This window comes from Salvelinus fontinalis, chromosome 5, assembly GCF_029448725.1.
Source record: "Salvelinus fontinalis isolate EN_2023a chromosome 5, ASM2944872v1, whole genome shotgun sequence".
Taxonomy (NCBI): domain Eukaryota; kingdom Metazoa; phylum Chordata; class Actinopteri; order Salmoniformes; family Salmonidae; genus Salvelinus; species Salvelinus fontinalis.
The window spans coordinates 17,005,039-17,018,669 of NC_074669.1; the positions used below are offsets into that span (position 1 = coordinate 17,005,039).

The 13,631-nt window shown below is 43.1% G+C and overlaps 1 protein-coding gene across 2 annotated transcripts in view; it reads left to right on the forward strand.

Annotated features, from left to right (window-relative positions):
- The first annotated feature begins 1,712 nt into the window (after positions 1 to 1,712).
- Positions 1,713 to 13,631, forward strand: part of LOC129855222 (sodium- and chloride-dependent GABA transporter 2-like) — a 49,092-nt gene continuing 37,173 nt past the window's right edge. The window contains exons 1-4 of one of the 2 annotated variants that reach the window (XM_055922638.1): positions 1,713 to 1,860; positions 10,358 to 10,558; positions 12,523 to 12,657; positions 13,379 to 13,519. In XM_055922638.1, coding sequence (XP_055778613.1) covers positions 1,854 to 1,860; positions 10,358 to 10,558; positions 12,523 to 12,657; positions 13,379 to 13,519 — 484 coding nt within the window. In that variant the 5' untranslated portion in view covers positions 1,713 to 1,853. Of the gene's footprint in view, positions 1,861 to 2,196; positions 2,287 to 10,357; positions 10,559 to 12,522; positions 12,658 to 13,378; positions 13,520 to 13,631 lie in introns of those variants that run through there. The other variant, XM_055922639.1, reaches the window with a different exon arrangement.

The following is a 13,631-nucleotide window of genomic DNA, read 5'->3' on the forward strand; positions in this document are numbered from 1 at the left end:
ATTTTTTAAAGAATGGAATGTGTGGGCAATTAATAAAGCTTTCCTCGTAAACAGGACTGAACGACTGAACTATGATGACCTGAAGCAGTTGTTAATGCTTTGATTTTGCACATCTAGGCCTGACACTGTCTTGACTCCCTTTATCATGTGTAAGTCGACCTTCAAAACATATTATACTATCTGATCATGTGCACTTGAGGAAGTGGATGGAGTATATTAATGTCATGGTCATTCTATATTTGATAGATCTGGGCATACCCATGGTTTGAAGGCGGGTAAGCGTAGGACATGAAACCACCATCTCCAATCAACAATGCTCTCAATTGTACCTGTAGATGTATCCTGTTCAGATTATTAGGTCCTTGTATAGGGAGTCATGGTGACACAGCACACAGTTTAATGATAAGAGGAACGATCCAATGTCAAGCTACTACAAGGAACATGCTTTAGGATAACTCTGCCAAAGGTTACAATTACTGATGAAACGCCATCCCATCCGTTTGGCAGAAAAATGTGGTGTTTGGGTAACACAATTTAATTGAGAACAGTATTGGTTATGTTAGTTACTGTCAATGCTGTCTTCTGTAAAGCTCTATAGGGCTGTCTACTGGTCATTCTCTCCACTGAGGATCTGTTGCAAATAATCTACAATGCACAGGGCCTCTATGCCTACAGTATGAACTAGCTTCAGTTTGGTGGTGGAAAGGTTGAGCTACCCCCCCCCCCCCCCCCCCCCCCCCATACAATGTAAAGCACTGGGACTAATCGTTAGCATAATTAAATATGTAGATTATAGATGTAGTCAAATCTATTATGGAGATAGATCATTTGTTGATCTCACATGGGGTTAATTCCTGGAAAGCTAGATAGTTATCTGGCAAAGCCAAGCTGTATCTCTAATTTACGGTCGCTCCAAGACCCTGAATACAAGTACAACTAAGTCAAACAACTGCAGGTTGAGGGAAAGCAAACTTCTGTCCTTGACTAGAATACTAATACAGTTTGAAAAAGAAAATGGAGGGAGGGAGAAACAAAATGCCCTCACCCCAAAAGAACCTGCAAGGCAGAAAATGCCAGAACACGTCAACCCCAGAAAAGGCCTCTGGATTGTTAAGACCCACAACCTTCAAACAAATGCCTTGAACTGGGCCACTCTAGCCCCATGCGGTGGGAAAATGTTGTGAATGGGGTGCTGGGCCTGTGAGGAAGGGATCCGGTCTATTTTCCGGGGGATGAATCGGGGATGTGTTTGGGAGCAGGGGCTTCACTAAGCAGGAGTGATGTTTTAATTACAATCAGTCAGTGCAGACAGCTTAGAAATCTCACTTGACTGGAGGAATATATGATGGGGTTGGATGGGGCTCTTTGGGGTGCGACGGTGTGTGTGTGTGTGCCTGCATGCATGCCTGTGTGTGTCAGTCTGTAATGTATTTAGGGAGATCTATAAGGCTAAACACAATATTGAACCCAGTCCCACCTCCCCCTCTCACTATAGACCGAGAGAGAGACCCTGGGAGAATGTATGTTTCCAAGGTTATGCAATCGACCCACCACACAGAGAAGGCACAGACCTCTAGTGTGCTGCGTTGAGTGTGTGTGTGTGTGTGTGTGGGGTGGAGGGTGGGGGGGAGGGGGAGGGGGAGGAGTGTGTGGGGGTTTCTGAATGGAACTAGAGGAAGGGGGGCTAGAAGAGGGTGCAGAGAAAAGTTGACGAGAAGCTCATTGAAGGCTGAACTAAAGTTTGGAGTTACAGAGATCCCCGCCCCTCCATGCACGTTATATAGTGCAACCTGGACACCAACAGGCCAATATCTGGCTAACCATTCAAACCATAAGGCTGTCTTTACATCACTATGAAAGGTGAGTACGCACTGGGTGAAAAAATATGCTTACTTTTCCATGCATCTGTACTGGTGAAATCATCATACACAATTACAGTGGCATATTTCCTGCTTCATTTTAGGTTGGCATGAGTTTGCACTCTTCTAAAAATAACTTTTTGTTGAATGGTTAAGTTTGATGAATATTCAGTGAGTATTGTTGAATCCTAGATGTTGGCTCTGCGCCATACTTGGTTTGTCTTTATGAAGATATCCCATCTGGTCTGATGATGCGTCCTTATTGAGACATTTGGGGACCATTATTTGGCACTTTTTTGATTGTGTAATAATGAAAACTGTCACTGAGGTTAGGAATAGTCTAGATGTTGATCTATTGAGAGGAGCTAATGTCCATGGATCTTATCCAGTCTTTATGACATGCAAGTCATGGATATACTTTAAGAAGGTAAGGTTGACAGGTCTGTTGTTGACAACTTTTGGTGATGAGGTCCATAATCACTCTGTTGACAGGTTGCTTAACAAACGTGTGCAGATTCAGTTGGATCGATACAAATGCATTTAAACATCTAAACCAATTGAAATGCAATGTGTTACTGTATCATTAGAAACAATACCAGCTGCCCTGGTTAACCTTGGCTAATGAATAACATAAGAATCATGCATGACTTGCCTTGCCTGACCCTTTTGTCTTTAGAGTTAAAAGTATAGTGGGTTGGGTTATGTTCCATTTGTTTATGCACCCTACATAAGGAGCTGTTATGTCACCCTACATAAGGAGCTGTTATGTCACCCTACATAAGGAGATGTTATGTCACCCTACATAAGGATCTGTTATGATAGCCTCTATAAGGAGCTGTTATGTCACTGTACATAAGGAGCTGCTATAGCACCCTACATAAGGAGCTGTTATGTTACCCTTTATACACCCTTTATATAGTATGACACCAGCTTTTAGATGATTTGTTATGGATCCATGCCATGCTTGTGAAGACTTGTGTGCTATATAAAGCATTTATATTTATATAGCATTTATTGTTAGTTTGAAGTGGGACCATCCCCTCAACTCCATTACGCAATTACAAAATAATTACTAAACTACTGTAGTATGTAAGTCCATGTTAATGCAATATTGTTGCTAGAGTTACTGAATAAATTCTAAACATGAATACAGTGAGATCATCCATATGTAATGTGGTACCATGATAGATGCAGCCAGAGCCACAGGAGAAGTCATTCCTACTTTATGTTGGCTATACTTAGCTGATGCAGGTGTCTGGATAATGGGACCGGTCTAGAATATTATTGTTTTTTTCTGTCAGATGGGCAAAGTGAGGGGCATACAAATAGATTGAGTACAGTAATAGTTTTTAATATACACTGCTCAAAAAAATGAAGGGAACACTTAAACAACACAATGTAACTCCAAGTCAATCACACTTCTGTGAAATCAAACTGTCCACTTAGGAAGCAACACTGATTGACAATAAATTTCACATGCTGTTGTGCAAATGGAATAGACTAAAGGTGGAAATTATAGGCAATTAGCCAGACACCCCCAATAAAGGAGTGATTCTGCAGGTGGTGACCACAGACCACTTCTCAGTTCCTATGCTTCCTGGCTGATGTTTTGGTCACTTTTGAATGCTGGCGGTGCTCTCACTCTAGTGGTAGCATGAGACGGAGTCTACAACCCACACAAGTGGCTCAGGTAGTGCAGCTAGTCCAGGATGGCACATCAATGCGAGCTGTAGAAAGAAGGTTTGCTGTGTCTGTCAGCGTAGTGTCCAGAGCATGGAGGCGCTACCAGGAGACAGGCCAGTACATCAGGAGACGTGGAGGAGGCCGTAGGAGGGCAACAACCCAGCAGCAGGACCGCCACCTCCGCCTTTGAGCAGGAGGAGCACTGCCAGAGCCCTGCAAAATGACCTCCAGCAGGACACAAATGTGCATGTGTCAGCATATGGTCTCACAAGGGCTCTGAGGATCTCATCTCGGTACCTAATGGCAGTCAGGCTACCTCTGGCGAGCACATGGAGGGCTGTGCGGCCCCACAAAGAAATGCCACCCCACACCATGACTTACCCACTGCCAAACCGGTCATGCTGGAGGATGTTGCAGGCAGCAGAACGTTCTCCACGGCATCGCCAGACTCTGTCACGTCTGTCACATGTGCGTGTGAACCTGCTTTCATCTGTGAAGAGCACAGGGCGCCAGTGGCGAATTTGCCAATCTTGGTGTTCTCTGGCAAATGCCAAACGTCCTGCACGGTGTTGGGCTGTAAGCACAACCCCCACCTGTGGATGTCGGGCCCTCATACCACCCTCATGGAGTCTGTTTCTGACCGTTTGAGCAGACACATGCACATTTGTGGCCTGCTGGAGGTCATTTTGCAGGGCTCTGGCAGTGCTCCTCCTGCTCAAAGGCGGAGGAAGCGGTCCTGCTGCTGGGTTGTTGCCCTCCTACGGCCTCCTCCACGTCTCCTTATGTACTGGCCTGTCTCCTGGTAGCGCCTCCATGCTCTGGACACTACGCTGACAGACACAGCAAACCTTCTTGCCACAGCTCGCATTGATGTGCCATCCTGGATGAGCTGCACTACCTGAGCCACTTGTGTGGGTTGTAGACTCCGTCTCATGCTACCACTAGAGTAAGAGCACCGCCAGCATTCAAAAGTGACCAAAACATCAGCCAGGAAGCATAGGAACTGAGAAGTGGTCTGTGGTCACCACCTGCAAAATCACTCCTTTATTGGGGGTGCCTTGCTAATTGCCTATAATTTCCACCTTTTGTCTATTCCATTTGCACAACAGCATGTGAAATTTATTGTCAATCAGTGTTGCTTCCTAAGTGGACAGTTTGATTTCACAGAAGTGTGATTGACTTGGAGTTACATTGTGTTGTTTAAGTGTTCCCTTTATTTTTTTGAGCAGTGTACATTTCTGGTTCTTAAAACATTCAGCTTTTTTTGTTTTGTTAAACGTGCCTACAGTAGCAACCCAGCAGATCTGATCCTGTGGTGGAAATCAATGTCATTGTTTACATTTTCCCTTGGGGTTTTCACTCATTTGTGTCCTTAAGTCATCCAGGACTTTGTGCCTTGTACATTCTGACCACAATCAGTATGATGGGTTTTCACCCACATCCAAGTGTTGACTTGACTTATCTCAGACAAACAAAGAGACTCAGATATTGGAGAATTTAAACATGTACGTACAGTATCACACTCAGTCTTAATGTAAACATAATTTCAGACAGATGTGTTGAATAATTTGATCAGAGATGTTAATTTATCTAACATTTTTATAATTTCATAAAGTGTTTGGTAATGGGTTGCATAATTAAAATCCAATACACCTGCCAGGTAAGTGTATTGGATTTTAATTATGCAACCCAATGTTGGAATATGTCAGGTAACTGTGATCATGCTTTGCATTTTCCACTGTACTGATGTTGACAGTTGACGTATGCATTAACCTGATGTTTGGAGACCTTACAGTCTGTCATCTGTCAGCGTGTCTAGAACTGATTGCCTGAGTATTATTATGTTAGGACATCTCTTAATGAAGAAGCACAGAGGCAATGCTATGACTGCATTAAAAACACGGTGTGTACAACACATTAAGAACAACCAGTGTAGATGAAGGGGACGTGGCAGGTTAAAGAAGTATTTTTAAGCCTTGAGAATATTGAGGCATGGATTGTGTGTGTGCTATTCAGAGGGTGAATGGGCAAGACAAAAGATTTAAGTGACTTTGAACGGGGTATGATTGTATGTGCCAGGCGCACAGGTTTGAGTGTGTCAAGAACTGCAAAGCTGTTGGGTTTTTCACGCTCGACAGTTTCCCATGTGTGTCAAGAATGGTCCACCACCCAAAGAACATCCAACTAACTTGATACAATTGTGGGAAGCATTGGAGTCGACATGGGCCAGCATCCCTGTGGAATGCTTTCGACACCTTGTAGAATTCATGCCCCGATGAATTGAGGCTGTTCTGAGGGCAAAAGAGGGTGCAACTCAATATTAGGAAGGTGTTCCTAATGTTTTGTACACTCAATGTTTATCAGTTGGTGGTTCAAACCACCTAAAACCAATTAAGGGTTAAATGATGTTAATAAGAGCTAGAGCAGGATCTCACCACTGGTGGGTGTGATGACATGCTGTAACATCCTCAGACAAGTTTATGAACATCTAGTTCCAAAATTCAAATACTTTTCTGTTTTGTGTGTCAACGGAGCGTATCGTACGGAGCTTTGTGGCATACCTATGCCCCCTAGGCAAAAACTGTGAGGAAAATAGGGTTGTTGTAAATAATGGTGATTCAGGTTGGAACTTGCAGTCTAAATCCTCTGACTATCTTTGTATGATGCCAAGAATCACAATCACTTATATTCACAACAGCCATTTATTATTTCACAATGTCATGAAGCAAATCTTATGGAGAACATTTTCCAAGATGGCAGCGTAGGTGAAAAAGATCTGAGGGCCACCATCAATCTACACCTGCAGTAGTAACAGCACGTGATTAAACAGACATGAACACACACACACTCAAACCCACACACATATTCTCACACATAGGAACACAACATGAACACAAACATATACGTGCACAGTCAAATAATAACCCCTGGGTTTTCTGGGAAAAGAGTAGAAATAGTGATATCCCCTGACTATCCGTACATTTTTAAAACAAGAAAATTCTGCCGCCTGGTTTGCTTAATATAAGGAATTTGAAAGTATTTATACTTTTACTTTTGATGCTTAAGTATACTTTATCAATTAAATTGACTTTTGACACTTAAATAGGTTTAAAACCAAATACTTTGAAACTTTTGCTCAAATAGTATTTAATGGGGGACATTCACTTTTACTTGAGTCATTTTCTATTAAGGTATCTTTACTTTTACTCAAGTATGACAACTGGGTACTTTTTCCACCACTGGTAGTCAGAAATAGTGATATCCAGTATTCAGACAGAAAGAGTGAAATCCATTAGGCTGACAGAAAGGGTGATATCTAGTAGTTAGACAGAAAGAGTAGAAAGAGTGATATCCAATAGGCTGACAGAAAGAGTGATATCCAGTAGGCTGACAGAAAGGGTGATATCTAGTAGTTAGACAGAAAGAGTAGAAAGAGTGATATCCAGTAGGCTGACAGAAAGAGTGATATCCAGTAGGCTGACAGAAAGGGTGATATCTAGTAGTTAGACAGAAAGAGTAGAAAGAGTGATATCCAGTAGGCTGACAGAAAGAGTGATATCCAGTAGGCTGACAGAAAGAGTGATATCCAGTAGACTGACAGAAAGGGTGATATCTAGTAGTAAGACAGAAAGAGTAGAAAGAGTGATATCCAGTAGGCTGACAGAAAGAGTGATATCCAGTAGACTGGCAGAAAGAGTGATATCCAGTAGGCTGACAGAAAGAGTGATATCCAGTAGGCTGACAGAAAGAGTGATATCCAGTAGGCCGACAGAAAGAGTGATATCCCGTAGCCTGACAGAAAGAGTGATATCCAGTAGACTGACAGAAAGAGTGATATCCAGTAGACTGACAGAAAGAGTGATATCCAGTAGTCTGACAGAAAGAGTGATATCCAGTAGGCCGACAGAAAAAGTGATGTCCCGTAACCTGACAGAAAGAGTGATATCCAGTAGGCTGACAGAAAGAGTGATATCCAGTAGGCTGACAGAAAGAGTGATATCCAGTAGGCTGACAGAAAGAGTGATATCCAGTAGGCTGACAGAAAGAGTGATATCCAGTAGGCTGACAGAAAGAGTAATATCCAGTAGGCTGACAGAAAGAGTGATATCCAGTAGGCTGACAGAAAGAGTGATATCCAGTAGGCTGACAGAGAGAGTAATATCCAGTAGGCTGACAGAAAGAGTAATATCCAGTAGGCTGACAGAAAGAGTGATATCCAGTAGGCTGACAGAGAGAGTAATATCCAGTAGGCTGACAGAAAGAGTGATATCCAGTAGGCTGACAGAAAGAGTGATATCCAGTAGGCTGACAAAAAGAGTGATATCCAGTAGGCTGACAGAAAGAGTAATATCCAGTAGGCTGACAGAAAGAGTAATATCCAGTAGGCTGACAGAAAGAGTGGTATACAGTAGGCTGACAGAAAGAGTGATATCCAGTAGGCTGACAGAAAGAGTGATATCCGATAGGCTGACAGAGATTGATATCCAGTAGGCTGACAGAAAGAGTGATATCCAGTAGGCTGACAGAAAGAGTGATATCCAGTAGGCTGACAGAAAGAGTAATATCCAGTAGGCTGACAGAAATAGTGGTATCAAGTTGGCTGACAGAAAGAGTGATATCCAGTAGGCTGACAGAAAGAGTGTAATCCGATAAGCTGACAGAGATTGATATCCAGTAGGCTGACAGAAAGAGTGATATCCAGTAGGTTACCCACTGTAGTCAGTCAGTGAGTCTGTTGAAGTGCAGTCTTTTATGAGAGAGGTGAATGCTGGCCCAGTGACTTGGCTTGAGACTTAATGAGAGAGGTGAATGCTGGCCCAGTGGCTTTGCGTGAGGCTTTATGAGAGAGGTGAATGCTTGGCTTGAGGCTTGGCGTGCTCAGTTCTCCTCAGTCTTGGCCTTCATTTCAGACAGCCCCCTAGCTTCTGTATCAACACCTATCTGCAAAGCAGCTGTCCTGTTACTAAAAATGAGGCAAATATTTATTCTCACCTAGTGAAAAAAAAGTGAGGCCTGTGCCCCTGGACTAGAGTCTGGAGAGGTCTCGGTGTGGAGGAATTTGGCTTCTGGGTCACGCTGCCCCCGTGGCCCACACTGAGCCTGTGAAAAACCAAGGTAAAGTGTGATCAGGCTCCCTGGCAGCCTGGAGATCTCCTCTCTATGCCGTCCCAGCAGCACAAAGAAGCCCCTTGCCAATAAGAGGCTCCAGTCCTTTATGATGCCAAGCCTTCATTCCCACCAAATACCTTCTGAAAACAAGGGGCTCTATTTTTACCGCTGGCCACAATTTGGCCCATGCTCAGAAGATGTTGGCTCCTCTCTCCCCTCCATCCCATCCACCTTGCCCTGCTCTGCCAGTGATAGGCTGAGCTAAGAGCACATTCCCAAAGCTTATGGCACAGCGGGGTTGCCATCTCTCCTATTGTTGCAGACCTAAATTCAACTCTCTCTGCCGAGAAAACAGCCGTCTTATTAGACCCAGGAGAGCCAGGTCGGAGTGGCCCTGGTGTTTTGGGTTAAGGGGGGACGATTCTTGGAACAGTCCTCTCCCGCAGGCCGAACATTAATTTGTTTTGTTTGATCTGTGACGGGAGGGGCTACTGGACTAACCAAGTTGAGAGAGGGAGACAGGGGGGTCAGAGAGAGATAGAGTGAGGGAGAGAGTGAGAGGGAAGAAGAGAGAGGGGAGAGAGCGAGTGAAAGAGAAAGAAACAGAGAGGGAGAGGGAGGGGAGGGTGATGAGAGGCCTTGTTAATGAGATATGACAGCAATGAGCATGGTCAGTGAGCTGTCTGTTTCCTCTTTCAGCATCACTGGACCTAAACACCGTCCGGCCATGAGTTGTGAAGCTCAAACAAGCTGTCACGTAAGACACAATTTTCAGTGACTGGACCCCTTCTAGACAGGAAAGGACAGAGTGTACAAAACATTAAGAACACCTTCCTAATATTGAGTTGCACAGGGATTCTGGCCCATGTCGACTCCAATGTTTCCCACAGTTGTGTCAAGTTGGCTGCATGTTCTTTGGATGTTGGACCATTCTTGATACACACAGGAAACTGTTGAGTGTGAAAAACCCACAGCGTTGCCGTTCTTGACACACTCAAACCAGTGCACCTGGCACCTACTATCATACCCCGTTCAAAGACACTTAAATCTTTTGTCTTGCCCATTCACCCTCTGAATGGCACACATACACAATCCATGTCTCAATATTATGTCTCAAGGCTTAAAAATCCTTCTTTAACTTGTCTCCTCCCCTTCATCTACACTGATTGAAGTGGATTTAACAAGTGACATCAATAAGGGATCATAGCTTTCACCTGGTCAGTCTATGTCATTGAAAGAGCAGCTGTTATTAATGTTTTGTCAATGTTTGACTCTTTCTTGCTTGTGGTAAATTGTGCGTGAGAACTACAGAATGTCTTGAAATTCTTCCTTCTCTCACACCTCTTGCTGCTTGACCTTTGTTCCAAACACTCAAAGGGGATGTATGCACAACTGAAGGGCCTCTATAACCCCCATGTCCTTGAGGCTTGTACTCCTCCCATTGTTAATTTCCAGGACATAGTCCCTAGGGAGACTTAAGGACTGTAAAGTTGTGTTTGCTTTAAGATGAGCCTGTTGATCTGGGAGTGGTGTGATAAAGGTATACAGATACTACAGGAGAAACCCCTTCCCTGCTCAATACCACTACACAGTAAATACAAGGCTTTAGGCTGTGGGGTTAGCCTATATAATTATGTAAGGTAGTGTTACTCTCCCTCCCAGTGTCTCACCTCTCCTCCACTCACTCTAATGTGTTGCTTCTTCAGGCGACATGGAGAGCCTGCCCAAGATGGACCCCTCCAACGACCACAGTCGGCCCCTGGACATTGTGCCACAGAGCGATGAGAAGATGAAGGAGAGGGGTCAGTGGGGCAACAAGGTGGAGTTTGTCCTGTCTGTCGCCGGGGAGATCATAGGACTGGGAAATGTATGGCGCTTCCCTTACCTGTGCTACAAGAACGGAGGAGGTAGGTGTTAACCTTTTACTGCAGTGGGCTAAATCTGGGTCACTCAGAGTGTTTCTAGATAGTCTCAAACACATATATTTTGAAACAATAGTATAAAAGTATATACCTCACACACATGGTTATGGGCTAAAAGAAAAGAAGACACCTGTACCAAGTCAGACATAGAGTTGAAATGTATTCGATGTTGAGTTTGCATCCCAATATTACACTTTATATACATCACAGAAGACTGAAATATAACAAAACCGTTTCACATAGTAAGACCAGATTTTTGGCCGTTTTTTTAAATATATTTTTTAATAATGTAATTCTGAAAAATATTAATATCATTCCACCCATGAGGCCACTAGGTAATTTGAGTGCAGGAAAGGGATACCATCACAGTGCTCAATGACAGCATGTCACATCATTTTGTTCATATCGGTTCACAATCGTCCTTCAGTACTATTGATCAGGACAACTGTGACTGATGTCATATCCATATCATTAAAGAAATGTAAGTTTACCTACTATATTGCCTTTAACTGACCCAAAGCCTGTTGTTATGAACTTAAATGGCACTGGAGCCTTTGAGTACATTGTGTTTTAATGCTAGAAACAGTTATGAAGGGCATGGAATCTGGAATTAGCAGTGGTGTAAAACTTTAAAATTGTTGTTGAGCAATAAATCCACCTAATGAATTTTTGACTGATATATGTTTATGCTTCTGTGCCGCCTGCCAAGCCCAGACACATTAAATTAATAAATCATGCAGTACAACAGTAACAAACAACACACTCCTGTTTGGAATGTATTATATCCCACAATATTATGGAGGTACTAATTAAAACGAGTTTTTCAGAATGACAGGGTTGATGTCTTTTAAATTGGTCGTTTTAAAAGAGGTTGAGTAGACGAACGGACGGACGGACGGGGTGCATAAGGTAGTTCTGGGTTTCCTAAACTTCATTGTTTTTATATCTGTAGAACTTTAGGGTGAAGATAATGTATCATTTTATCAGAAAACAATAATTTATGTATTATGTCTAGCCCCCATTTCTCATATCTTGGTAAAATGTCATTGTAATAGCATTGTAACAGCAAGCTTGTAACGGCTGTCTAATTCCTCCTCCTCGGATGAGGAGAAGGCGTAAGGGTCGGACCAAAACGCAGCGTTGTATGATGACATACTGATTTATTTAAATAAAGACGAAACACGAAGAACACTTGAATTGATTACAAAATAACAAACGACGTAGACTGACCTGAACATAAGAACTTACATAAACACGAAGAACGCATGAAACAGGAACAGGCTACCCAAACGAAAGAACAAACGAAACAGTCCCGTGTGGTGCAAACAAACACAGACACAGGAACAATCACCCACAAACAAACAGTGAGAACAGCCTACCTTAATATGGTTCTCAATCAGAGGAAACGTCAAACCTGCCTCTAATTGAGAACCATATCAGGCAACACATTCAACCCAACATAGTAACACATAACATAGACTTCCCACCCAGCTCACGTCCTGACCAACTAAACAAAGTAAAACAAAGGCAAATAAGGTCAGGAACGTGACAAAGCTCGCCATTGTCCAAATGATTTACATTATTATACAAATGACAGTAATTTGATCAACATTTTCAAATCATTTGGAAAATAAATAAACTTAATACTAACATTTCACAAAGAATACCTCATTCTTCTGGAGAATGGTCTCCAAATCGGGGTCTTCCGTTCACCATTAGTTGTAACGGAAGTTGCGCCGCAAGATCTGTGGATATCCTACCCGGCAAATGAATCGTGGGATGCTGACTTTAAAATTGGACAAATCAAGGTAGGATTTTAGAGTACCTTTGGGACGTCCAACCTTGAAATGCTGCCTCAAAAAGCATCATCCTTGTTGATTGCATATGTCATCTGACCTCATATCAAAATGGAGTTCTAGTTCTCTCCTCTCCCACTCTCCTCCCAACAGGTGCGTTCTTCATCCCCTACCTGATCTTCCTCTTCACGTGTGGGATCCCAGTATTCTTCCTGGAGACAGCTCTAGGACAGTACACCAGCGAGGGAGGTGTCACCTGTTGGAGGAAGATCACTCCACTGTTTGAAGGTGATCCTCCACTAATATCTACTGTCTATGAAGCAACGCCTTTCTTCACGGATTTGCTCATTTGGATGTTCCTGTGAAACTCCTGGCTTTTCGGTTATAGTACAGTTACAAAACATTTTGTCAGAACTATATTTTGTTTAATGTGCACTGCATATGAATGTGTTTCAAGGACAGGATTAAAGGGAAAATCCACTCAAAAACGATCTTCTTGATATTTTGCATCATCACGTTGCTTCTTGAAAGGGCTAATCATTTTGGGACTATATCAACAGTGGACTAATTATAAAAATACAAAAATATTGTTTTTTTGTGGATTTTACCTCTATCTACAGCCATGTCTACTACTTGTCTGCATAACAGAATTGAATAAGAGAGACATTTTGAGAACTTTTTGCGTTAGTGCGTGTGTGTGAGTGCATGTGTGTGTTTGTGCATGCTTGTCTGCCAGTATGTAGTAGGAGGGGGTTGATGTAATGGTTGGCATGCCAGTGACACTGGCACACTTCCAAGTATCCAACGCTTTCATCATTCAATTGGCCCCTAATAAGGACAATATAACTGTAGACATTCACACAGGAGCCAGAGAGGCTACCGGATGGGAAATGGTGGAGTCGGCAATGTGAATGAAGACATGGTTTTCATGCGTGTTGTTGTATTCAACATTGAAAGGCATTGTCATAGCTAACCACAATGCTCCACTTGTCCTTGGTCCCCGCTGCAGGAGTGGGCTACGCCACACAAGTCATCGTGGCTCTGTTGAACTTCTATTACATCATCGTCCTGGCCTGGGCCATCTTCTACCTGTCCTACTCCTTCACCTGGGACCTGCCCTGGGCCTCCTGCAACAACACATGGAACACAGGTCAGAGATCCACCATAGGCTTAGTGGACGTTTTCCTTATTCAATCTTGTCAAAGCTCTTCCTCAAGGGCAGAAGGAATATGATTGGTTGGAGGAAAGCTCAATGGCAAGGT